The 24,936-nt window shown below is 41.4% G+C and overlaps 1 protein-coding gene across 1 annotated transcript; it reads right to left on the bottom strand.

Annotated features, from left to right (window-relative positions):
- Nucleotides 1–2,177: 2,177 nt before the first annotated feature.
- LOC116328962 (myelin protein zero-like protein 2) lies at nucleotides 2,178–24,720 on the bottom strand. Its single transcript, XM_031750857.2, has 4 exons — nucleotides 24,484–24,720; nucleotides 7,853–8,022; nucleotides 7,264–7,474; nucleotides 2,178–5,185 (listed from the first exon to the last, which is right to left on the bottom strand). The coding sequence occupies exons 1-4, from the start codon at nucleotides 24,536–24,538 to the stop codon at nucleotides 5,010–5,012; spliced, it is 612 nt and encodes a 203-aa protein (XP_031606717.1). The 5' UTR covers nucleotides 24,539–24,720; the 3' UTR covers nucleotides 2,178–5,009.
- Between the last annotated feature and the right edge of the window lie 216 nt (nucleotides 24,721–24,936).

A 24,936-nucleotide genomic window follows, 5' to 3' on the forward strand; every position in this document is an offset into this window, starting at 1 on the left:
GGCATCACCCTGGGATGGATGTACACAGTATTTTTTCTCTTTTATTTTGACAATATTTTTATCTACCAAAGGAGGGCTCTGCAGGGAAAAACCGACTGAGAACCACTTTGGTTGGTCAATTGCAGAATCTAAATTAATTGCAAAGTTTTTGCCCCCTCTCTCAGAGACGAGAGCCACAGGCCACAGGCTTTCTCCTCCTCCTCGTCCTCCTCCCGTATCCATTCACAAGTACAGTGTTTGTGTTGTATCTGTTAACAGTATTATGTAACAGTTCCCACACTGATGCAGGGATACCACCTTTTTTTTTTTTTTTTTGAATAGATGCTGAGTTGCAGGACTCCTGGCTTACCAGGGAATGAGCACTTACACCTTCCATATTGTGGGATATCTTATAATCTGATCGAGTATAGCCTCTTACCTAGATACATGCAGGCATATCAGATATGCATGAATACAGGGGCTCTCTGTCTGGTTACAGTGGCGGGGTCTCAGTTTCAGCTGAAATCTTCTCAGTCACAATGAAGGCTGTCCCTGCTCACTGACTCTCCGGTGGCTCCAGTGGACAAGAGGCCCGTTCTTCTGTTGTCAACACTGGATGAGGCTAATAAAGGTGATCTTAAATTGTCATGGGCCAGATGGTCTATAGAAACCATCATCCATCAGGCAAAAAACAAAAACAAAAAAGCAAAAACATGAGAATCCTGCAGTCTTTTCATCAGCTGATTTACACTGAAAAGCTGGTAAAAAAAAAAAAAAAAAAAAAAAAAGAAAAAAAGTTGAATCTGCTGCACTGGTTTGTGTATTTTAAAGGTTTTGCATACAGATGCACTTTCCTCAAGGCTGTCACAAGCAAGTACAACAACATTAGTCATAGCTGTACAAGCTGTACCTCTCACTGAGAATAAAGCTGACTCTCTGCCTTTAAAATAAATGTATTCATAACCAGTGAGTGTTTGTTTTTTTCTGCAACTCGCTGTGCATCTTTTCTGTGTGTGCACGCACACAAATTAGTGTCATTTAGTATGTTTCTACAACACTGTGCCAGGTACAGCCCACCTCTGGGTGTGGAATGCAGACTGTAAGGAGAAGGTGGAACGGAGCAAGACACGGCACAAGCAGGAAAAGGGAGTGAATTCAGGAAAGGCACGAATAATTTCTTCAACATTTACTTTACTGTGCGCTCTCTGTAGAATATAGAGGTGTTTTCTGGGTGCGTGGCAATGCTGAACGCACTGTGAAAGACAATGGCTTGTTAAATGAGTCATGGGCGAGGAATGGCTAAGAGCACCTCTCTTGGGAGTTTAGTTCTCAAATAGGTAAGAAGGATGAATGCACAAAGGGTAGATACACAGAAATCAATCACCTCGGTCGCATACCATGTGTTTCCTTTCAATGACAGGAGAGGGGAGGGGTTAAGAACAACAGCTGCATTGAAAATTTAATGCGTCTCCCGTCCTTCCCATCATGTTTCTGTTTGCCTGGCCGAATAGATTGATAGCACAGAGAGTGGTGTCATTAATTTGCCCAAAAGTGTTTGGGGTGTTGCATTCAAATTTGGTCAGTGAAGATAAATAATGCTTTAGAAAGTCAAAAATCAAGGTGTACATTATGTTATTTAAACATCCACAGCTGATCATCATTATTATTATTATTATTATTGCTCTTTCTACTATGAAATATAATTATTTAACCTCCCCCCTTCCATTTTTAGTTAACCCTCCTGCAGACTTGCTCACACTGTTAAAGTCTGTCACTCAGTAACTAAAGCTGGCCAGACTTTGATCGGTGCTCACAAATGGACTGCCAAACACACACACAAACACACAAACAAATGTATAGAGTGACATATTTGTAGACGTGACCAATCAGAATTCAGCAAACAAACCCAGACTGAAGTGATAAAGGCAGGTATGAGCATACTGAACCTGCAAGGAATGAAACAGTGATTCAGGACATTAATGTTTACAGGTACAACAAGTGTAAAGCTCTCTAGACGCACAATAAACACGCAGCTGTAGATAATGCATTAAAGATAATAATGCATAATAAATGCTGGATAACAAGATTACTCTCTTACATAATAGATGACATATATCAAATGACACTGAGCTCTAAGTGAAGGTCCGCATGTCCGTGTCTTTTTTTGTGCAGTGAAACTGAATGTAGTCAAGAGTCAAGGGCCATGATTATTAGAAAATCTTCTCTTTTTTTATTATTTTCTTTAGAAAAGATCTATAACAAATACATAGAATGACACTTTTTTAAAACAACATGATAAAATATTTCTGGCTTTATCTACAAAAGAAGAAAATAACAATCTATAAACATAGTGCTCAATATTCAAATAGAAGTAAAAAGTCTGTCACACAAGGATGAAAGACAGGCAGCACAGTCATTTGTTAATAGACACGATGCATTCACAGGCGCATGGAGGGGAAAAAAACAGGCTCTCAAGGACATTTTTAAATCAAAAGGGTTTTCAGATCTGACTGTGCGCTCCCACACAACACTCAGGGCAGGTGCATGCGAAGCTGCTTGCTCATGGATCAGATATTTGGCCTTGAGAAATAATGGCAGCAATATTTATGCTTTGTTTCTCCATTTGATATGACACATTCTACGCATCTCTGTGTACTCGAGTAGGACAAAGCTACTCCTGACCGGTACTCGCAGGCCGGCGTCAGGATGGTGTGCATAACCGACTGAAATGGAAGACCTCCTGTAAATTATCTTTAATGACATTTAGCTGTAAAAAAAGCCACTGTGTGAAAGATTAGCCCACAGGTTGCAGAGATACTCTCCATTAAGACGATGAAAGAAAAAAAAGCCTCAGTGCAATAAAGATCTGCATATATGGCTGATCATCAGCAGTGGTGTCCTCCTCTTTCTGTCTAAATACAGTTCACGCCAATGTCTTTAGGGAAATCGATTGCTTGGTGCAGCTGATTTTGGTATTGACTTCCTACACGTAACAAGATCCACGTGTCACCCAGCAGACAGCTATTGATTAAGAATGGTCCCCTCTTCCCTTCAGGACAGAAGCCAAGACAGGTTCAGGGTTACTTCCACAAACCCTCCACTTTTACTCACATATTTCTCCTCACACATGAATATTTCCGGACTTGTTCAAGTAAAACGATTCTACTTTTGTTCTGTGCTCATTCAGCAGAAGCCTTGTTCTAACCTCTTGTGCTTGTTTGGAAAGTTTTCAAACTTTCAGTTTTCCTCACATATTTGTACAGAGTGCACATTTCCCCCTCAGCAGCAGCACTTTCTTCATCCAACCCCCGCTGGGCCCGATGGCGAGGACCGCAGGTACCGTCTGGCATCCCTTCGTCGAACTTCCTGGCTGGCTCCGCGTCAGCGTCTCCTCCTCAATCTGAGTCGTCACCGCCATCATCGTCATCCGAGCTCGGGCCTTCTTCCTCAGAGGAGCTCGAGTCTCCGGTGCTTGGGTCTGAGATCATGCCGTCTGAACTGTCAATCTCTATGGAGGTCTCTGATAAGTAGAGGTGGACGGCCCTCGATGGGTGGCTGTGACAAACAGGCACACAGATATGCACACACAAGCAAACGGGGGAGACGAGAGGAACACGGCACATACAGACACAAGGGGATATGCATTCATGCATGACACATGTATAAATCATACATGTACACACCCACAAGTCACACACATTGGGGGGGTGGGGTCAAAGGACAAAGACAAGCAGACACAAACACAGCAGCAGGGACAGAGGGTTAGCATCAGCTAGGAATAATCTGTCCCAAATTAAGAGGAAAGGTTGGATGAACATCTCTCTCCCGTGAGCTCTGATTGGGTGAAATTATTTCCTTCTCATCCAACATATTTTTTTCAAGCAAGAGAGACACTTTGAATAAATCTGATCAGTGACAGCAAGAAGAACAAAACTTTCTCAACACCCTTTGATTTCACGGTGTGACGCATTACAGTAACACTGTATTTCAAAGGAATAAACAAATAATCATCGCACCTTTTACAGAGAGATCTGAAAACCCAAGAGAGAAGCAAAGAAAACTCCAGCGCCCAAGAAAAAAAGTGTATTTTTGACAAATTAGCTCATTGTTTGAAACAGACAGAAGGCCATTAAAATGGTTCCAAAGAAAAGTATTTAGAGCTGATCATGTTAATGTTTCTGTGTTGTTATTGAATTTGTACAAAAGTGCTGGTTAAAAATGTCTGTTTCCAACAAAGCAGCTCACCAACAGATCCTGATTGTTTCAAAGCACCTCGGTTATATTACACCAGTCACAAAATCAGACTAACGACAACACAGGATGTCAGAGAAGTACAACAATTTCACTTCAGCAGTGGAACAAAACAAAACAGAATCGTAAACCAGCATCCTCCTGCAGCTTTACAAGAACCACGGAAGACTGACTCAGACAGCCAATATTAATGACTAATGAAATAACAGCTTTGTGTGGGTTTCACAATATTACCATCATGTGGTGATTAAAGGAATTCAACAGAAGCGCTTTCATTGTAGCATTGTTTCTATTGTTTGCTGAACTACTATAACAAACATGCGCTGTGGTGCATTGCTATGTAGGAGTTTAAAATGTATCAGTAGGGAAGTAAGCAACAGGAATACACCATTGTTCTAAGTTTACATCAAAAGTTTACTCCAAACAGGAAGTGTGTTTGGAAGCACATTTAGTCTAACAGGAAAAGATGACGCGATTAAACAGTCCTTTCTGAGAAAGGCGCGTGGTGATTCGCAGCAGTCTGGCTAAAAGGTCAGTGTCTACTGCTTTCTGCACAAAGGCACATTTTTCATTTTATGTCTGCTTTGTAAAAGCTGCCTCTTTGATTGGTCCAAATCTGTAGGATCCAAAGACTGCAGTTGGAGAGGAAGGAAGAAAGTGAATTGTCCGATAGGAAAAGAGCCGCAGGGAGGATCACAAGCCCTGATCCCCAGAGTTAGACTGAGAACTGGAGAGAAAGTGTGTGATTCTTCTTTTTTCTTTCCCTTTTGTCTCTTTTCTTACCACGCGGTGGGGTCTTTTCGCTCTTTGCGCGGGGCCTCCTCATTCCCTTCCAGCTCCCTTTGTCTCCTCCTCTTGCATCTCCTGCAGGATGCGATGATGAGGAGGAGGATGACTATGCCGGAGATGGCGGCTGCGATGGCAAATGCCAGCAGGAGAAGTCCAGAGAAAGAGGCTGAAAGTGATAGACAGGGATATTTATTTGAAAATAAACAACACCCTCAGCTCAAAAGCACTTTAACTGTGCTTTTCCAATATGTGTCTCCTGTAAGATGGTATAAATACAAAAGCACTAGTAAGGCTACCAGGACAGCTTTAGAGACGACGAGGTAAGTGAGTCCACAACTTTGGTCGAAACTGAAACAAGTGCCTATCAGGTCATACCTGATTTAACTTTTGACGGTTGTCTCCTTGTAAAAGCACTCTGGAACTCCCCTTTTGATTATTTGCACATGTGCATCTGAGATTTCAGCAGACAACATTACTTTCTAGGTCAGTGGCAAAATCTTACTGAAACCAAGCAGCAGTGTGCACAAGTCGTTAAAAAAGGTCTCCTAGAGAACGACCAAAACGTAGGACGTGGCATAATGCTAAACAAGGAGACAGTCTTGAAATGTATGGAGAACAAACTTAAAAACAGGTACAGCCTTTGCTTTTTGTATGTGCAGTAGAGGAACTTCCTCGTGGTGCCAGTTCATTTCTGGCTGCCGATGATCACCTGACTTTTTCTCTAGAGTCACAATTACTTTGCAGAATTCGAGCTTGGTTTCCACAAACACCTGCCAAAACTTTGTGTTTTTCATGCTAAGGCTGTAAGATTAAATTTTACTTCCCCTGTTATACTACGTCAGCATCCTAGCACTCACTCAGGTCTGCATACGTGACATCTCATAGCTGCTAGCACTGCTTTGTCTCATCTTGTTGACTGATTTTTTCTGTGTTTAAATACTGATGCATAAAACACCAATCAGTCATAACATTATGACCACTGACGGGTAAAGTAAACACTGATTATCTCTTCATCGTGGCACTTGTTAGTGGGTGGGATATATTAGATGAACATTTAGTCCTTAAAGTTTATATGTGAGAAGCAGGAAAAATGGGCTAGTGTGAGGATTTGAGCGAGTGTGACAAGGGCAAACTTGTGATGGTCAGATAACTGAGTCAGAGCATTTCCAAAACTGCAGCTCTTGCGGGGTGTTCCCAGTCTGCAGTGGTCAGTACCTATCAAAAGTGGTCCAAGGAAGGAAGAGTGGTGAACCAACGACAGGGTCGTGGGAGGTCACTGATACATGTGGAAGGCCGGCCCGTGTGCCCTGACCAACAGACTAGCTGCTTTAGCTCAAAGTGCAGAAAAAGTTCATGCTGGTTCTGATAGAAAGGTGTCAGAAGATACAGAGCAGTGTAGTGTTTTGTGTGTGGGGCTGCATCGCTGCGGACCAGTCAGAGTGCCCATGCTCCCCATGAAAGCACCAACAATGGGCACGTGAGCATCAGAACAGAAGTGCACAGCAATAAAGGAAGGTGGCCTGGGCTGATGAATCACACTTTCTTTTATATCATGTCGATGGTCTGGAGAACACCTGGCACCTGTTTTGGGCAATGTCCTGCAGGGAAACCTTGGGTTCTGCCATCCACGTGGCTGTTACTTTGACACGTAACCACCTACCTAAGCATTTTTGCAGATCATGTACACACTTTCATGGAAGCAGTATTTCTTGATGACTGTGGCCTCTTTCAGCAGGGTAATGCACCAAAATGGTTGAGGAATGGTTTGAGGAGCACAACAACCAGTTTTAGGTGTTGACTTGGACTCCAAATTCTCCAGATCTTAATTCAATCGAGCATCTGTGGGATGTGCTGGACAAACAAGTCTGACCCCTGGAGGCCCCACCCTAAACTTACAGGACTTAAAGCTTCTGTTGCTAACGTCTTGGTGCTGGCTACCATAGCACACTGTCACCACCAGTCCCTTTTTTATCAAGGATATTATTACACTAACTTGAATTTATTTCTAATTGTTATGTATTATTATCTTTATTATGCTTATTATTATTATTATTTGATAAAATTAATATTTATTTGTTTAACATTTCTAAACTTTTCAGGTGAATTGCACATTGTGTTTTTGCTGGTTTAACTTGCGTTGCCATCTAATATTTGACTTTCCACCAAAACATAAAATGTATAGCTAGAAACGCTGAATAAACAATGTATGAAGGAAAATGTTGGCTGAAAATTCAAACTACTGACCTGTTTCAACTACTCTCAGTTTAATTTCTCCATCCGGGCCGTGGACATCGGGTGGGTTCTTCACTTGGCAGATGTAAGTGCCGTTGTAGGTGAACTTGACCTCTCGAATTATGATGGAGGCATCACTGCCCATGATGTCACCAGCCCAGGAAATGCGCTTTCTGAAGAGTCCTTCTTGCGGAGGAAATGGTTTCCTTTGGTAGTAAAATACCTGCAAGAGAAATTTGTTGGTTACATTTAGGGTAACGATGGCAGGGAATAGTCAGAAGTTATCAGACTGAGTCCTCTGCTGCTGCTGCTGCTGCTGCTGCTGCTGGAGAGTGAAGACATTTTCTTCCAGCAAAGAAAGGAAAATAAAAGCCCAGACTTGCCCAAATCTCTCGCTTCTTACTCTGTCTATTCTCAATATCCCCACACACAAGTATACAAACACTGGCTGCCTTGAATGCTCCACAGGGAGCCAGATGACTCACCGGTTCCTCTCTTACTTGGATGAGGGGGCGGATGCTCCTTGACACAATGAGGGAGGTTTCGTGGTCTGTTCTGAATTTTTTTTTCTTTGCAAAGACACAGACACGCACACACTCACCGACTGGCTTGGGCCCCCCTTAAGTGGCCTGAAGGTCCATGTGATGACGACATCATCGGGTTTGATGGGAGACGAGCTCTCGAAGGTGCACCTCAGACGAACATCTGTCCCGTTGACCGCCTCAACCTCCTCAGATGTGTATATACGCATCCCGCTGACCTGCAGCATGCCTGCAACATGCAAGCATAAATTGCAGCAGCAGAATTAACACAGTGAGTGAAATCCATATGTGCACACGCAGATGGTGGGTAAAATAATCTCTGGAATGCACAAGCAAAAAATACAACCCAATAGGTGTTGTACAAATTCACCCTCATCAGTAATTCCCTTCTTTTTGAGTGCATGCAGTGTACTCAGTGACCCTGCTTCTGCCTACGCAGTGCTGCTGCAAGAAAAATCACTAAGTTGTCACTGGAAATACACAGTAGCCTATATTAGATACTGAAATCTTTCAAGTGCTAAAAGTAGGAATTTACTAACGCACAGCTACGATCAGAAATGTGCTTCATCCCATCACATTTGCTGAAAGATTTCAGATCAGGAGCCAATTCTGTGACACTTTGTGAATAATAGCCAATTTGATCACTGCGACTGAGAGAAGCCTGAAAGTGAGAGCATGCAGTATATTAGGTGGATGTGGACCATGTCAGTCTTTACAGTACGGTGGAGCTATTACACGTAAAATGGATGGACCTGAAGACCGGGGAGGGATATTGGCAACAATTTGGCTCCTCCATAATATGATGGATAGAGCTGCCCAGAGTCAATGCTGTTACACATTTACACCATGCAGAAACACGTACACACACCAAGCATGCGGTGGGCCAGGAAGAGACGTGTTTAATGCTGACTTTCAGTCTGGCAGCCCATCAGCATGGCATAGGGAGCCAGCCGATTGTGTTTTCCCTCTCCCAGAGATCACAGACTCTGACGGCAGATCCTTGATAAAATAGTCTCCTGAGTATGTGTGTTTGTGTGAGTGCAGGTTTATATGGAAGTCTGTGTGCGGTTGTGTAGTTAAAGCCACCAGGACTATTTATAGAGAGAGCTCTATATTCTAAAAACAACAGGAGCCATGTCTAGTGTTTTTCAAGTCCAAGAACACAGCAGACATCCTTCTGCAGGGCTAGCAGCTGCAGTGAGCTCAGGGTAGCCCAGACTTTTCCTATTGCCATTAGCACTGTCTCTCCATTTGAGGTCTCTACAGATTAAGCCAAACACTTGAAAAGAATCAGATGGCTTACGTCTGATGGAAAAGCCTTGAGTGTATCATACCTGGCCTTGATTTTAGTCATCAAAACATCAGAATGAAATAAGGAGACGTTATTAATCAGTTCATTAGTAAAAAAAAAAAAAAAAAAAAAGGCTGAACAGTAATTACATCTTTGTGACAGCATTAATTATTAAAGATGTGAATAATATATAATATAAAGATGGATTAAGCTGTCCTTTACAATGTAAAATCTTGGTTAAGTAATTTGAGGTGGCTGGTGAATATCAATATAAGGCTTCAGGCACAAAACATCAGCAGCATCAGCACAGAAATTAGAATAGTCTTGCAAAGCAAGCAAATTGAGCCATATTGTTACCGCTGGTTTATAATCACTGTGTGCATTAAGGCAGGAGCTTGCTGGGAAATGATCAGCGGGGGCTTAGTTCCTTGGGCAGTGTGTTTTGTTCCCTATCAGGCTGGAGAGAGTTTCCTGTGGGCCGGGATGAGACCAGACGGCCCCCTCGCAGCATTAAACAGACGAGCTTCTCTCTCCCTGACGGTGCTCTAACAGCCTAATGTGTTTTAAATGAGTCTGGTGAAACCTGGGAGTACTGTGTACGAGTGAGCAGAGCAAGGCAGAAGATGCATTGCAAGAAATCTTGAACTTTTCAGTGCTTTGTTGGATGCACTTCAGAGGCTGTAAGCCTTAATTCACCACCTTTCCACCTCTTTCCTTCCCATACTTGGCTGTGTATATAGGAGCACTGAATTAATGGAGAGAACTGGCTGTGTTTAGGACGTTCATTAGGTCAATAGCATCGGCACTGGCTGCATCAGCACAGCCGGTTAATGACTCCCTCTCGACGGCAGGTGTGTGGCCGTGTGCACTTCTTCAATCCTGACACTTGAGTCCAGGCCACAAGGATGTCCAAGAAAAAGACAGGGAATAGCAGAATCGAGCAGGAGTTTGGTCCAAAATGAAATATCTAAAGACCTGCTCAATTTTGAGTGCTATGACTCCCTAATTTTAAGTTTTCATTGTCAGTGCTTGTGACAGTACAGATGACACCGCATGGCATGGTTTCAAATGTGTTTTCATCTCGGCATGGCGTTCCCGTGGTCTACTCTACGAACCTGTTTCAGTGTGAAACCAACCAGTGGCTAAATTAAGGGAAAATGAAATAGAGCAGCAGGTCATCACATTTTAAGCGTCACAAAAAACTATAAATATTACTGCTCAGTGTCATTCAAATGTCTGCTCATCTACATCTGAATTCCCTGTGAACGTGATATCTTCTTATTTTGACTTGTTGAACAGAAGTCTTGCAATGGGGGCGTGTTGCTATCTCCAACATACTGTGATAAAGACTCAACGTGCTGGACATCCCTGAAGAAATGTTACGCTTTGCAACTGATGGAGCGGCTCCAATTCAGAAGTGCTAAGTGACCTGATCAATCCTAACCACGAATCACAAGTCAGAACTGGCCGTCCATGATCCTGTAAAGCATGTTACAGATGCAACGAGTCATTTCAGATGTTTGCCAGCTGTTTGGTTTTCTCTCAAAGTCTAAAAGCCTTTTTGTTTATCTTAGTAAATGGACCAGGGGTTGCCTCCTACCCTGTCTGGAGATTTGCAGAGATGTAACTAAAAGACAGGCAGCACACTATAGATGAGCCCTCACAGCAAACAGCAATAAAAGGAGGCCTTGTTTCAAAGTTCACATTTTCTTTCTTGAAAAAGTAGGAATATACTTTAGCTTTCTATTTAAGTATTCACTTATTTATCATCTGTTGCAACTTGAGATTATGTCGTATTAAATATTTAAGTTGGCACGACTGATCAAATGGCACTATTGTTTAGTTCTGGCATGTTAAACTAGCAATAAACTGTTTATTTTGTTGTAAACTCCATTGATCCCCTGTGTCCACAAGATACAAAAGCACAAAACAAGACACTGAGAATATTGTGCAAATAGCTTCATTTCTTTTTAAAGGGGATGAAATATTCTTGCAAAAGCAGTGATTAAATTTTTAAATTCTACAAATGTTACACTGACAGCAGCAATAAATAATAATTAAGCTAACAAGCATCATAGTCCACTGTGGTTCCATGTGCTGGAATACAGTCCCCTGCTGAATTTGTAACTTTGCTGACTTGCAAAGTAATGAACAGACTCTAATTTTTATGATAGTTTAAATTTAATGGAGATGGAGAGAGAATATGAAGCAAAACTCCAGAAGAAAAAAAACACATTACATCATTTCCATGTCATTGAGTGAAGTAAGTATTTGATTCCCAAACAAAGCATGACTTTGTTTGTACTGGCTGGAGAAACTCTTGCTGGCAAGAACAGTGGTGAGATGTTTCTTGTAGTTGGTCAGCAGGTTTGCTCAGCAGGGATTTCGGTCCACTCCTCTTTACAGAAACTCTCTAAATCCTTTAGGCTTCTTGGCTGCTGCGTGGCCACTCAAACTTCAGTTCAATTCAATTCAATTTAATTTATACAGCGCCAAATCACAACAACAGTTGCCTCAAGGCACTTTATATTGTACATACAGAGAAAAACCCAACAATTATATGACCCGCTATGAGCAAGCACTTTGGCGACCGTGGGAAGGAAAAACTCCCTTTTAACAGGAAGAAACCTCCAGCAGAACCAGGCTCAGGGAGGGGCGGCAGATAATCGCCCCTCCCTTAGCCTGAGCCTTCCCTCCAAAGATTTTCTAAAGGAGTGAGGTCTGGAGATGTGCTAGGTCACTACATGACCTTAATGTGCTTCTTTAGCCACTCCATTTTTTTGCCTTGGTGTTATATTTTGAGTCACTGTCATGCTGGAAGACCCATCCATGACTCATCTTCAGTGTTCTGGCTGAGGGAAGGAGGAGGTTCTCTTCCGAGATTTTATGGTACATGCCCCCATTCAGGAGTGAAATCAGAAAAGTATTAAGGTCTCCACTTCTGTGTTTGACTGTGGGGATGGTGTTCTTTGGGTTATACTCAGCATTTGTCTTCTTCCAAACAAAGAAACAACTTCTTTCATCTGAATACAGCACTTTCTCCCAAACCCTGTCTGAAGCACTTAGATGTTCACTGGCAAACCTAACATGGGCCCGCACATGTGCCTTCATAAACAAGTCCATTAAAGTGTAATGTGTTATCAGTGGTGTTCTTGATGTCTATTGTCACAGCTGTTCTCCAGTGGACTTTTGAGAGGATCCACCATCTTTCTCATAATCTCAAGATCTTGGCTGGAGCTCCAGATCGAGGCCGATTGATGGTCATTTTATACTTCTTGCATTTCCAAATAATCTCACCAATAGTTGTCACATTCTCACTAAGCTTCTTGCTGATGGTCATGTAGCCCATTACAGCCTTGTGCAGGTCTGCAATCTTGTCCTTAGACCGCTCTTTGGTGTTGCCCTTGGTGGTGGAAAGGTTGGAACAGACGCAGATGATTCTGTGTCAGGTGGGCTTTATATACAAGGTCTCAAGTATCTGTAATTGACTGATTGTAATCAGTATCAATGACATGCAAATCAATTTATAACTTTCATCTAATGTTTTTCTGAACTTTTGGTTCATATTCACTCATGTCCAATAAAATGGAACTTCCATAAAAAATGATAGACTAAACATTTCTTTGGAAGCTTGCAAAGTTACAAATTCAGCAGGGGAAGAAATAATTATTTCCTCCACTGTATGGCAATTATACGACCAGCACAGAGAAGAAGAACCAGAGAAGAAAGGGGGTAAATCTCTACTTAGAAGTCAGTACTCACAGCTAAACTCTTTTATTTTCACATCCGAGAAGTGACAGAGGACCTGGAAGATTAGCAGAGTAAAAGTGCAGTGCCTGTGCTCCTCTACCAAATTGTTTAAAAGCTTACACTGAAATGATTCATCGTGCTTCAAATGCGAGCAGAGGAAGCAGGTCCTCCGGGCCATAACACCTCATTTCACATTTCTACCCTCAACCAAGTCTATTTTCGAGTACATGAATTTAAATAAGTGTTACTAATCTCTTTTTGAGCAACAAAAGTAAGCGCTTTCAACTGTGCCGTCCTTTTGACGCACGCAGAGCTGATTAAGAATTAAGGTTAATTAGGCCTTTTTAGGGTTATGTACAGTGCCTCCAATAGTAATTTGTCCCCATAGCTAGAAGTGTGTGATCACTATTTAATTTGCCATTAGCAGACACTAATTGCTGAGGGGGACACATGCCATTACATGAGTAAAGACATTACCAGTGTTGAATGGACCCATTTGGAGAAAGAAACAAGAAATAAGCAAGGGCTTCAGTGACGAAGCATAGGAGTGACTTATTAGTGCATAGATGGAGCTAGAGATTAACCATGTTATTCTACACAATTGCAGTCTGTAAGGATTAGATAAGATAATGATGTTTGTTTGCTTGTATGTCCACTTGTCTCCTCCAGCATAAGTTTCTGTCCAATCTTGGTTGCTCAACTGTTTATGTCTGAACATCCTGTCCAGCCAATGCCGACCACACCCAGCACGCAGAGACAGAGAGAGGGCTTTCACAGCTTGTTAAGTTGGAGCTATGTAGACTACGGAAGAGGGCATGGGAAGATTACAGGCAAATTGATTTGTCCTAATTGTGTTTATGTGCAGCTTGCTACTTTTTTCTTTTATTTGTGTGATTTTTTTGCATTTTTTTTTTTTACTCTTTGCAGGCAGAATGCAAAACTTTCATGTAGAAATGCCACATTTTATCTAGAAAGAGTTGGATTCCTTTGCAGAAGTCTCTTAAATTGTCAGGATGACAAAAAAAAACCCACAATATTTTAAAAAAATCCCACAACCTTTTTTTTTTCTAGTTGGAAATATTAAATACTGTGAAGCATCTGAATGACATCAATTACATTATTCACTGGTAATTAAAAAGACCAAATTAGAGTCTTTGTGTGAAATGTGTCTGTTTGATTGCTTAAACCCGACGCCGTTACAGCTTAAATGAAAGACTTTCCCACATGGGATTTCCCGGCAGGTCAAAGTCTTATCTCACCCAGACTTCTGGAGAAAGTACATATGTGCATGCGTGTGTCCTTGTGCATATTTTTGTTGATGTAAACGCCAGCTGTTCGTGTTCCTGAATCAATACAGTATCGGACACAGCTAGGATCATAAAATATTGTCTTTCATTGTTGAGTGGATATCGACCTGTGTGCGTTCTCTGGGTTAAGCCCAAGGGCCCATCTGTTGGCACAAGTCCACATGCACACACACACACATTCACACACACACTTCATTAGCTGTACTGGTGTTGGCGCAACTCCAGAATATCTATCAATATCCCTTATATATCACAATAAAATGAACTTGCTGAACCTTTAATGCACTTTATTCTACCTGTCAACACTGCTCGGTACAAACTGCTCTGGCCCACTCTTCTGTCTGCAGCCGGAGAGGGTAAGTACTTTCATCTACTGTAATAATAATCAAACCGAGTCCTCTTGACTGCGATTGGTTTTGCTTGGCTTGGCGGTCATCCCGAGACTCTATAAAGCCTTGCAAAGACACAGAAAAAATATTAAGTGCTTTCTGACCTGCATGTATGTATTTCAACCAGTGGCAGTGAGTGCAGGCATGTTTTAAAGTGCACAGCCTCATTCAAGGACGCTTCAGTGGTGCTTTTAATCTCACATTGCCAGACATGCAGGTATGTGTGGAATGAAATAGTTGGCAGGAATCACTTTTATTCTGCAAAAGCTTAAAAATATTCTGGTTTTGGTATTCTAAAACTTTATTTTGTGCATGGTAGTGCTCTGGTTGTTCCAGGTGCTATGCAGAGGTTAGCAGGCCTATTTCTACACGGAGCTGTCTGCTGTCACTTAGAAGCAGCACCCAGAATATGTGGAGCCACCAGAATGTGGGGTTTCTTTATGTTTCAACTGTTGTTGGTGCTTTCATTTGGCCCCAGCTGTGAAGAAGACCAAAGTCATACCATAACAAGAACTTCTTTGCAGTGAAGAAAAACTGAGTGTGCAAAACAATAGTTGTCCTTTGTGGTCACTGTTTGAGGTTACTGCGTGTCCTTTGTTGACCTTTCTGGCCTTTTAAAACCAATTTAAAACAGTCAGAATATCAGAAGTTCCTGCAGTTTGAGCTTTACCACAATCTGTTTCTCGTCATAGAGAAAGAATTACATAAACAGGGTTCCTTAGCAACCATTAGTCACTAAGGAAGAAAACAAATTGAGGACTTTTTATCAGTACTTCACTAATAACTCCTGAGCCAAGGCTATAAAATCAATAATGATTATTGACTAAAGAACCATCTGGGAGAAACTATCTCAGTAGTTAATGACTACTGCATAATAATCTGTGAATCTGACTCCCCATTTTCATCTTAAAATGACAATATGTACTTTTTCATTACCGATTACATCATTATTTTTTTTAATTATTCTTTTTGTGTTGCTTCGAGCTGTTGATTCACATTTAATCAAGTTACTATGAAATAATGAAGCCCTACCGAGTGAATACTGAGCAACCAGCAAATATGAAGTTTCACTTTAGTTGAAAAGGTTAATTAGATTATCCCGAGGAAATAAGGACGCACTGAGAGTGACGCATCACGATGAAGGATCTGTTCCCAGGCTGGTTTTTTCGTTAGTTATCAATGTTATTTACGTTTTTTTACCTTTGGAAGATAAAACTGAAGTATTTTTATTATCCAGTTTAAAAAAATGCCATCTCATAGAGTTCTGCCAAGGCTGCAAATCACGTCCTGCACAACATATTCTTCACTCACTTGCTTTCCTACTTCCTCAACTGACCTTTCTCCCACTCGTCGGTAAACCTTAGCTAACCAAGAGGCAGGCAAACAAGCTAAGACCTCTGCTGACTGCAATATTTTACTTCGGTTACCAACAGCTGTACTTCCACAGCTTACACATTTCCAGACCGTTCTGGGTGTGTGTCACGCTGCAGAAAGGCAATGCTGCGTGGTATATAGAGCTCTTATCACAGCTCCTCAGCAAACCTTCTCTGTTGGGCTTTGGGGTTTGTTGATGCAGTTGCTCATAAATATGCATCTTTCTAAACAGCAAGGGGAACAGAGCTAGTTTTAAAAAAAAGAAGAAGACACCATTGATTAGATGGTAAAATATATCCACTATTGTATTTCCAGGCAGCTGTGAGTCACTGTGTAAGGGGTATTTTCTGCCAACCTGCATTACAATTTGCAAAGAGGACGTTAGGTCTTTTAGGGAGGCAACACTGCAGGAGAAATCGAGCAGCTGACACAACTCTCCGAATCAGGAAATTGGTTTCATTACATTATTTCCTCGTTGTGCGTGTTTGTGCCTTTCCTCTCCTCATTACGGCTCAGAAACAAAACGGAGCGCCGGAGGAAACCTGATTCTCTGTTACGCCGGTTTTGGAGGAAACACTTAGGACAGGAGCAAACACACAAAGAGCTCAGAGGATTACAAAGAGCCTCTTCTCTTCTTTGTAAGATGTTTCACAAGCCCAGGTTAGTTTTCCCTGGTTTTAACAAGGCCTCGCTTTCATGAGGGGCTGGACTGAGGGCTGGGAATAGCAGGTTCAGGTAACAGTGTGTTCACAGAGGAGGGGGACACAGAGTTGAGTGTTGACTGGTGTAATGAGAGGGAACCCCTGAATGAACACAACTTTGCTTGAGATACTGACGTGTATGCTTTCTTTATACAATTCAATTTTATTTATATAGCCCAAAATCACAACAGTGGCCTCAAGGTGCTTTATATTGTAACCCCTTCAATCAAATAACCCCCTTTGAGCAAGCACTCGGTGACAGCGGGAAGGAAAAATTCCCTTTTAACAGGAAGAAACCTCCAGCAAAACCAGGCTCAGGGAGGGGCGGCAAAGTGCCGAAACCCGATGGGGGTGAAGACAAAAGACACGCTGTAAAAACGAGTCAGAGATTAATACAACTTTCCATTTACCCATGAATGTCTGGCCTTTTTGGGGTGGCTGTTTTTGTTGTTTTGTTGCACAGGTCTTCTATAAGTGATCTTTATACTTTGCACTGTTTTACAAAAGTTACGGCGGCCCTGAGAGTTCAAGCGCACTGCAACTTTAGAAAACCAGTAAATAGAAAAATGTGGCTCACAAAGCTCACACAACTTGAACATAAAACAACAGAAGAATGAAAAAAACAAATGAGTGTGTTTTGGGGGAGACAATAATGTGAGACACCAGCTCCAGAAGTACCCACACGCCCCCAAAGAAGCAGAGGATTTGTCCGTGTTGTGAGGCAGAAAAATATCCAAGGTATGCTGTATTTTAATGCTGTATGCTGTATTGTATATAATCGTTTATTACATGTTACCTGTTCAGCTGTTCAGTCACATTAATTTCTCCCCCAAAACACGTGAATATTTGTGTATCAAACTATCACATAGTTCTGTTCTCCTCCGGTGTCCACACCTTTGGCCATGCTGTGTCTGTTAAGACATGAGGTCACTCTGAGGTGTCTCTTCTCTCCCGTCCATATTTAGGTCTGAAAATTAAAGCCAATGCTGAACCGCTTGGGGTCATTCTTTCTAGTAACCACCAGGGGGCTGCACCAAAGGGACAGCACAGAAGTCAATGAAAAAATGGCCCTACATCTTTCCTGATTTATGACCTTTCCTAAGGGGTTTATGATCTCAATCACTAGTGTCAAGTCTTTTTTAAGGACAGCATGCTGCTCAGTTAGTTAATTATGGTCCCATTTACCGTGAAATTGCTAATAAAGCTGGGTGTGCTATAGGGCTTGGCTTCATGAACACTCAGTGTCCTATTCTGTCAAAAAAAAACGAGTTTAATAGCCAAAATGTTCAACTTAAAGCTTCATAAATTCCAATAAAACCCAGTAGTTACTGTTTTGTTGGTGTGGTCTATTCTTTGTATACAGTCTATGACCCTGCCGCTTATTCTTAATAAAGCTGAAATGTAAAATTAATTATTAACAAGACATGACAAGCTTAAAAGCTTTTATTAATTTACTTTGGAGAGCTGTTCCTTGCTTATAGGAAGACAAAGAAAAATATTTCTCTCAATAAAAAGTCACAAATTTTGTCACTGCAATTTTTTTTTCTTATTGTGATTTGAACTCTTTAGACATGAACTATGCACAACTAATGTGTCTGAGTACACTTAAAGGTCATTCCAAGCAGGGACCAAGCATCAATCTCTTTTTGAACACTTTCTTCCTCGTCTTCTCTCTCCCACTCCCCCTACTTCCTCCTGGCCAATTGTAATTCATCAGGCGACGGTGTTCAGAGGAAACGTGAAGTGGGTGAGTGAGGATAAGAGTTTAATCCATCAAACCTCTTCCACTCCCACCGCGCGGCTGACTCAACAGCTTCTCCTCGGGATTACAAACTCCTGAGGGGTTGGGGGTGAGGGGGGTCCAATGAGCGCACTTCGAGCCAGCTCACCCACAGCCCTCAGGCTTCTCTTGGACAGACAGTCCAACCCTCTATAGACAGCCTCTGCCTCACATATTTACTATGCAGCAAAAAAGATGTAGGTTTTGCGTGGTATGAGTCAGACTGGATGTGGTCTTGCTGTGGCTTTCACCTGTGCCCCCCCGCCTCCCCGAGCAGATAAATAAGTGAGGCAGTGACAATTTATACACAGATCAGAGACCAAAGTGTGGAGGAGGTGCAGGCCTTTGCTCTCAGCTGGCTGCCTTAAAGGGGAACGGGCCAATTTTACAAATAGAGATCGCTTTACTTCAGAGAGAGGAAAGAGCTACTCTGTGAAAAGAGTTACATAACGTGGTCTGGCTCTGTCTGGCTTTTTTGAAGGAATACTATGTAACTCAAGATGCAAGAAACAAAACATGGTTTCTGTAAAATGGAAAGTTGGATTTTAAAAAAGCAGTTAGACACACTTGCTTAGTTCTAATGCTGGTTTGTTTCTTAAGTTGGTCTAACAGAGTCTCACCGCATTTAATCAAAGATTCATGTTCACTGTTTCTTTTTTGTGAACAAGCACACAGGCAAAAGTTGCTATTTCATAAAAAACTAATTGTATCAGTTACAGTGTTTCAATTTTTACTCAGAATTCACTGAAGAAGCTAAAGTTTAAATCCTAAAGGCAAAGGGTCTTTTTCTCTGGTATCACTTTTACACAGAGGTTATGTTTTCAGATACTGTTTGGGCAGTTTTAAGGAAAAGTAACATCTGAATTCTGTCCCCACAAATACACTGAATCTGTTCATCTCTTTACATTCTGCCTCGACTTTGAGCTCAGTATGACACAGTGTCTTCCAGTGATTTGGCTCATGTGATGTTGTGGACTGATACTGTGAGGTCAGTTCACAGACTTTGTGGTTCTACGGTTACAAAAGGTTTTAGAATTAGGAATTATACGCTGTCATTTGTTCAGCAGAAGTTACAAAGTTTGCAGGAATCCCATTTTTCTCTCCAGTGGGATTTGAGCCTATCATGGGTAGTCCAAGTTTCAGACTTGGGGTGAAAAATGTTGGAAAACAGGGTCTAAAAAAGTGGGGCCATATCCTGCCACACGAATCCCTTACCTTCTTTTCTCATTTTCATTCTCATTAGTTTAAATTGTGATTACAGCACAAAAGCTTACAGCTGCTTCTGTATACACTGAAAAACTTAGCAGCCAACACACAAAAGTCAGAAGCTAAACAATGGAAAGGAAAATAAGGCAAAGTAACTCTCTCAGCTGGTGAAATACTATCGCCATGACCACAGTTATTATAGTTTAGTATTTTCTAATTAGTTTTTCTTAAATTTCATTTTGACTTTTTGTTTCTAATTCAGTTTAGCTTCAGTTAGTCTCCAAAGTTCATTTTCTTCATTCAGTTACATTTTTATTGTTTGAAAATGTTTAGTTTTTAATACTTTCAGCCTTTTTAATTATTATTGAAGTCAATTCAGTTTAATTCAATTTATTTTATACAGCTCTAAATCACAACAACAGCCTTGAGGTGCTTAAAGATCCTACAATGATACTACAGAGAAAACCCCGACATTCATATGAACCCCTATGAGCAAGTGCTTTGGTGACAGTGGGACGGAAAAACTCCTGTTTAACAACAAGAAACCTCAGCAGAACCAGGCTCAGGGAGAGGCAGGGCTCTGCAGAGACCGGTTGGGGTGAGGTGGGGTGGGGTGCATGACATATGTCACAGGGAAGAATCAGGAAAATCAGCGCAGGCATTACAGTAAAATCACAGCAGTTTTCTTTTTGAAAGCAGCTGACGCTCTCTCTTCTAGATCCCACACTCTCGATAAACACTTCAATCAGCGCCTCATCGGGCAAGTTGTTAAAATGTTTTTACCAAACCAGCAGATGGGTCATTCTGCTCAGTCGTCTCCAGTTTGTATTAAATTGTTATGGTACAAAGTTTGAACATTTATAATGATTATAGCTTCATATATTAAATACTTTTGAAGATTTTTTAAAATGTTTGTCGGCCTACTTTCAGGCTATTCTTTGCACAATGAAATCTGAGAACATTAATGTCTTGTAAAGTATTAAAGATAAAAGAAATTCTCCCAAAATGAATCTGAATCTGTAATTTGGGACAGATACAATAAAAAATGTCTGAGTATTGGCTAGTTCAAATATTGTTATGAAGTCCAGCACTCCCACAAAGTCCTATATTTGATTATACACTAATAAAAAAAAAACTTGATATTGCAAAAGACAACTAGTGACAATTTCTTAATAGTACACAGTTGGATTTCAAAATGATGTAAAATAAAACATGTAAAAGACTTTTCAACATCAAAGTTTTAGTGACAAAAACAAGGAAACATCACAAGCTGCAACACAAAACCAAAAATATAAGTACACTGTCCTCCCCAAGTTTCCAGTTGGTAATGGAATTATAACTCAGAAAATCATTTTATTAAATATATGTATAATTTGTCAGTGTAAAATTGGGTCACTCCATCTCAAATCAGCCAATTTTTGGAACATTTTTTGCCCAATTAGTTTTTATTTTAATTAACTGAATGTTGTTTCTCACATATAGTGTGAATTTTTAGCTTATTTTTAGTTAACTATAATCACCTTGGTCATTACTCCTCTGTTTTGAGTCACAAACAGTTCAACTTAACGGTAACTTAAGCGATAAAAATTCTCAAGGTCCTCCTCCCCGTAGATAAGATGGCTACGAAAGAGCTGCTGATATTCTGTGGAAACTGTCGAGTTATGTCGTGCTGCAAACGTACTGGGGTGGGTTGTTTGAACTTGTACATGTGCGTGTTTAAAGTAACTCTAAACATCTTTGGGAATGATTGGCCAGCCAACAACTGAGTGCATGGAAGAAAAGTGACTACACAAGCCAAAAAGCCACTCTCACAAACATACGGGCTTTGCATTTGCACGAGACGCAGCAACTCAAATGCTCCCTGCACCCAGATAAAAGCATTTCAAACCCCTGCTTCCATCTGGAGCCGAACACCGTCTCTTGACATAAGCGCGGGGAGCGCCTTGCCGTCATCGTCAAACATTTTTCACTATTGCCTCTAAACCCTCTGTGTTGGGGATTGGTGCGCCCTTGCATACAAACTCGTCATGTCAACTTAACACACCCCTCCGAGGTAATTCCAATGCACCACAAAGGCCAGGCGTCCCTCTAGGTGTGTCAACACAGCACGGCAAGTCAAAAAAACCACAGTCACACTTTGTTATGTTGACCTATTATTAATATTGTTGTGGTGAGATTAGAGACCCGGTGGCAGGGAGATAACTGTTACATCCCAGTCAACAGAGCCAAAAGAAGCTGCTCCTCTACTGTCAACAAGGCAGAGCTAAGAAAAAAGCCTAAACAATCACTGTTTATACAGCCCAGCCCGGTAAGTCCCAATCGTCAGCAGCCATTTGTTCGCATGTCTGTGCGTCTGTATGTGTGTTAAACCTGTAAGTCGGGACAGGCTGACACACGTTAGCGTGTCAGTGTTTCATGTGTGGAGGATCATGTTTAAGAAAGAAAAGAACAATTGAAACAAAGCGAGAACAACAGAAACAAAAAGAGATGTACAGTAAGCAGAAGGGGATGGAAAAAATGTTCAGTTGGCTGTCTTTATTTGGACGATGAAAAGGAAAAATGAGAGAAATCTGGTCTAAGTGTTTGTTTTTGCTCTGTTTTTTTCTTCTTCTTCTTCTCAGCTGGCAGTGAGTACATGTAACTGAGTTATTGCTCTGCTGGCTTTGAAGCCAAGTGGTCAAACGTGGGGGAGAAAAAATATGCCCCAAACTAAACCCCCACTTTCATAACAAATGGATGAATAATGCAAAAGTACTGAACAATTTAAACAGGCCCTGTCTATTCTCTGTGACATGTCTTACAAATTGGAAATTTCCAGAGGAAGTCTGGTCACTGTAAGATTATGGTTCAAATCCCACTTTCTCCTTTAAGACATTTAATCAGCACAAAAGAGAGTAATGTGGGGCTTTTAAGAAATGGCATGCCAAACCGCTACTGCTACAGATAACAGCAGCAACTGCTGTTATTTTCACTTCATTTCCTGTTTCCTGTATTTATGTATATCATTAGCTATTTAATTTCTTTAGAAAAGAAAAAAAAGTCTGTTGAAAAATGTGTTTCAATCGATGCTGGATTACCTCCGAGGCCTGTGCTGCACAACAGGTCAAACAGACTGCAGTTTAACATTTTGATTTGACAGCTTACAGGGGAAAAGCTCTTTGTGTTTAAACTTTTGAGAGTGGACGCTTTGTTTTTATTCAGTTTGAATCTACTCTAACACCCTCCACCTCCATCACAAAGCAGGAAAACACAAAAGCTTTCTACAAACACAAATGCACTATTGAAATAAAAATTAATCCAAATTTGATAAGGATCACACTAGCTGAAGAAAATGAGCAACAAAAAAAAACCCCATTGCTCTTAAATATGTCTTGATTTAAATTGCGATTTACTGAACTTAAAAATAAGAAATCCTGCCAACACACACTTTTGAAAAAACACACACAGCAGGAGTTCATTACGGTTTCTGAGCCGTGAAGGATTTTTAACACTTGGTGACAGTAATGTTTAGCAGCAGAAGTGTGATTGTTCTCTTTGTTTCATCCTAAATCCCATAAAAACTGACTTTTTTGTTTGCAGCAAGTCTATTTGCAGGCTTTGATCGCACGTTGACAGGCTTTTGCCGTTGAGAGAGAAACATCCCCATTTATTTTGCATACAGGACTGCATATTTTATACCATACATGGCTTGCAAAAATGTTGCGCTGGCTTGTTTTGTCATGCCTGCCCTTTTTTTTAAAGGCAATGGTAGTGATTACAGCACAAAACGCTCGAGAACTGAGGTGCTGCTGAGCCATAATCAGTTCCAACATGCTCCTCTTCATCCACATGCTGTTATTTGAGGATCCGTTCCTCTGCATCCACGCGTCCTCCTGCTCCATCAGTGTCAGCCTGTGCTGTGACTGATCTGCAGGCACATGCTCATTGTAAACATAAGCAGCTTGCCACTACAGTGAATCCCTACATGGTGCTTTGGCAGTGGATGGACATGTTCAATCAATATAATCCACTTAACTGGGATGGACAGAGATTACTTCAAGGTTAAAGCAACCTGGCTTCTTGTGAATGAATTGCCACTGATTGATGGGCCAACTGATGCTATTAAAACATGTTCCATTAGTCGTGCCAAAGCAGTGATTAGATGTCGGCTGGAACTTTTTTTAAAGGTGGATAAGATCTATGATTGTTCATTTCCCTGCGCATCTGACAAGTTGTTATGATCCAAATCCATATCCTGAACACCAGCCCCCCTTCTCTTACTCCCCCTCTCTTAACGGGAAGCAGGTGGACTTATCTGAGGCCAGGGGGCCACTTCACAGTCTCTGTGAATGTAAGCACGTTATTAGACAGGAAAGGAGTTTGCGTGAAACCACAAACACAATGGGTTCAATGTCGGTAATTGCTATTAAACCATTATCTTGTCTGGAATGGGCCCCACTATGGGTATTGTAAAGCCTTTACAGGAATTCTTAAGTGACCCACCCAGTGCCACTGTGCCAAGTTCCCCACTTCCCAGTGACGCAAGACACCGATTTGAGATGGAGGTTAAAGGTCCCTGGGGAGCATTAAGTAAAAGCCAGGCAATCTGCGTTTTTACTCTGAAGCTGTTATTATTGGAAGCTCTCTTTAAGGGTCAACCCAGATATATGACACTGTGCAAACTTTTGGAAAGCACCGACGCAAAAATATACGCGCAAATTGCCAGAGAAACCAGGCGTAAGTGTCCTGGTATGAATATAAAACAGCGTGTTATTGTATAACTTTTAAAATATTAACATACATTTTTTTTAAAAAACATTAAAAAAAATAAATTGATATATCACAAAAAATATGTCAAACGGCAACTCCCATTAAACCAAAATCACCGTTTCACTCAAATGATCCGCTCTCACCTGACGCTGCGAGTCCAGACAGGACGGTGAACACATAGAGCCCCTTTACGCACATTGGATGGACGGTAAGAAAGCGACCGGTGGCGGCCAACCGAACCACAGAGACGAGATGCAAATCTGTGGCAAATCTGTGGAAGCCCTCTGGAGAGGGACTGAATCGTGAAGTCGCGGTGATTCCTCGCCTGCTCCTCGTCTCTCCAAAGACGCGTCCCAACTGGCCGCTGCCCTCTCACAGTTCATTTTTAGCACCCTCCCTCCACATTTTCGGGCGGAGTAAAAGTCATCCACTTTCCTCGCCGCCCTCTTATCTCCTGTTCACATGTAAAACTTAGCGACGGAGAATTCTTGATGGTCATCCAACCTGTTCTGCTGCTAGAGGCATGATGCCACGCGTGGGCTCTTGCGTAAAACTTGAACCTGGAAGCCAAATCATTATTAAAGAGCTTATGGAAA

This window comes from Oreochromis aureus, linkage group 14 (genome assembly GCF_013358895.1).
Source record: "Oreochromis aureus strain Israel breed Guangdong linkage group 14, ZZ_aureus, whole genome shotgun sequence".
NCBI lineage: Eukaryota > Metazoa > Chordata > Actinopteri > Cichliformes > Cichlidae > Oreochromis > Oreochromis aureus.